A 2725-nucleotide genomic window follows, 5' to 3' on the forward strand; every position below is an offset into this window, starting at 1 on the left:
TGGGATTACAGGCGTGAGCCACCGCGCCCGGCCTTGAATAAAGTGTCTTTAAACAAAAACATACATAAAGTTTACTATGTTGTGATTGGTTGACAAAAATGTCGGGACCCAGCCAGGCATGGTGGCGTGCACCTGTAGTCCCAGCTACTCAGGATCCAGGAATGTATTTACCCTGGGAGCAACAGCTTGGTATTCAATAATTCAGGGTGTGTGGTGATTTTACAGAAGATAATTACTGCAAATTGGCCAGGCGTGTGGCTCACACCTGTAATCTGAGCACTGTGGGAGGCTGAGGTGGGCAGATTGCTTGAGTTCAGGCGTTCGAGACCAGCCTAGGCAACATGGTGAGACCCCCCCCATCTGTACCAAAAATACAATAAAAATGTTTTCTTTGTTTGTTTGTTTTGTTTTTTCAGATGGAGTCTCGCTCTGTCACCCAGGCTGGAGTGCAGCGGCGTGATCTCAGCTCACTGAAACCTCCACCTGCCAGGTTCAAGCAATTCTACCTCAGCCTCCCGAGTAGTTAGGATTACAGGTGCCCACCACAGCGCCCAGCTAATTTTTAAAAAAATTTTTAGTAGAGATGGGGTTTTGCCATGTTGACCAGGCTGGTCTGAGGTGATCACCTGGTCAGCTTAGGTGATCCGCCCACCTTGGCCTCCCAAAGTGCTGGGATTATAGGCGTGAACCACCGTGCCCCCACCAACAACGTCAGAAAAAATTATATATTAAAAAATTAATAATTACTGCAAATTATCTATCTATCTATCTATCTATCTATCTATCTATCTATCTATCTATCTATCTATCATCTATCTATCTATCTATCTATCTATCTATCTATCATCTATCTATCTATCTATCTATCTATCTATCATCTATCTATCTATCTACCTACCTACCTTCCTATCTCCTCTCTTGTATGTCAGTAGTCATATAGATATGACTGATAAGAAATTTCTGGCCAAAGGTGAAACTCTGAAAAGAAACCTGCCTTCTTGGCCGGGCAGGGTGGCTCACATTTGTAATCTCAGCACTTTGGCAGTCCGAGGAGGGAGGATCACTGGAGGTCAGGAGTTTGAGACCAGCCTGGCCAACACGGCGAAACTCCATCTCCACTAAAAATCCAGAAATTAGGCCTGAGCATGGTGGCTCATGCCTGTAATCTCAGCACTTTGGGGGGCCGAGGTGGGTAAATCATGAGGTCAGGAGTTTGAGACCAGCCTGACCTACATGGTGAAATCCTGTCTCTACTAAAAATACAAAACAAAACAAACAAACAAAAAAACTAGCTGGGCGTGGTGGTGCGCGCCTGTAATTCCAGTTACTCAGGAGGCTGAGGCAGGAGAATCGCTTGAACCCGGGAGGTGGAGGTTACAGTGAGCCAAGATCACGCCATTGCACTCCAGCAAAGGTGACAGAACGAGACTCCATCTCAAAAAAAAAAAAAAGAAAAAAAGAAAAAAGAAAACCACCAGTCTAGCAAGTTCTGCAGTTCTGTTTCTGCGCCATCAATCTAGATTCTAGAGCAGGATCTGATATCTAGAAGCAAAAGCTGGCCGGGCACAGTGGCTCATACCTGTCATTTCAACACTTTGGGAGGCCAAGACGGGCAGATCGCTTGAGCTCAGGAGTTCAAGACCAGGGCAACATGGCGAAACCCCATCTCATTTTTAAAAAATTAACTAAAATAAAAGAGAAAGAAAATAGAATCAAACGCTCTGGAGCTCAGTTCCAAGGAATGGAGCCCCTGCGGTTGTGGCCAACGCCTCACACACTTCTCGGAGTTGTGGCTGGGCCTATTTATGGCCCCTTTGTGCCAACCTCAGAGGCGCCCCTTCCTCAAAACCTTTGACTGCCACCTGCTGGACCCTTGTAGTACTGCAAAATTTGAGATGTCCGCTATGTGAATGGTTGCGACCTCAAACGTGGTGGCTACTGGCAGTGCTCAACATGCAAGATCTTTTGAACCAGATTTTGCTGACACCCTCCTCCTACCAGAATGGAGACTCACAAGCCATCCTTCTGTCCCTCCAGGAGCACCTGGGACAAGGGTTTGTTGGCAGGAATGGTCTGCAGGATGCTGCCATCTGAGCTCACGTAGCCGATGGCCCACTGCCCCGGGCGAGTACAGCTGGGCCGGAAGATGTAGCTGGAGGGAGAGGTAGGTAGGATGGGGTGAGGCAGTGGTCACCACAGTCCCTTTTGCGAACTCCTAGTCCCCGGCCCTGTTGAGAATCCAAGTGTCTAAGTCCTCACCCCCAGTTTCCCATTCTTTAGGCAATGGCATGTGCTAGATTCCTGCCTGCCTCTTGCCTGCTTGGCTCTTTTATGATAAAAACAGCCCTGTTTGTATTTGGAGATCTCTCCCTGCTTCACTGGAGTTTAAACAAGGCTGGGCTGACCAATCAGTGCATTTCAGGACCCCTGACCACAGTGATGGGAGTCTGTTCTGGGACTTTTGCTGGAAGCATCAGAGCAAGGTGCCCCCTTTCTTACAGAGGTTGCTAAGAAGGTAGGGTACACAGCTGGGACTTCTAGAAGTCATTTGCCACCATGAGGAGAAACCATCTTTGAGAATGAAGCAAACAGAGGAAAGCAGAGAAAGGGGATGAACAGGAAATGATTCCTGACAGTAGCCATTGAGCACCTGGATCTAGCCATGCCTGAAACCCACACCCTGGCCTTCTTTTCTTTCCTTCCTTTTTTTTTTTTTTTTTTTTTT

At 47.4% G+C, this 2725-nt stretch overlaps 1 protein-coding gene across 2 annotated transcripts in view; it reads right to left on the bottom strand.

Moving 5' to 3' along the window:
* The window catches only part of CBLC (Cbl proto-oncogene C, E3 ubiquitin protein ligase), a 24512-nt gene that overhangs the window by 15786 nt on the left and 6001 nt on the right, over positions 1 to 2725 (bottom strand). The window contains exon 5 of one of the 2 annotated variants that reach the window (XM_011963033.1): positions 2015 to 2152. The exons of the other annotated variant lie outside the window; for it this stretch is intronic. Within the exon in view, the coding sequence (XP_011818423.1) occupies positions 2015 to 2152 (138 nt within the window). The remainder of the gene's footprint in view (positions 1 to 2014; positions 2153 to 2725) is intronic. 2 annotated transcript variants of the gene reach the window in all.

This window comes from Colobus angolensis, unplaced genomic scaffold, assembly GCF_000951035.1.
Source record: "Colobus angolensis palliatus isolate OR3802 unplaced genomic scaffold, Cang.pa_1.0 Scaffold60, whole genome shotgun sequence".
Lineage (NCBI taxonomy): Eukaryota > Metazoa > Chordata > Mammalia > Primates > Cercopithecidae > Colobus > Colobus angolensis.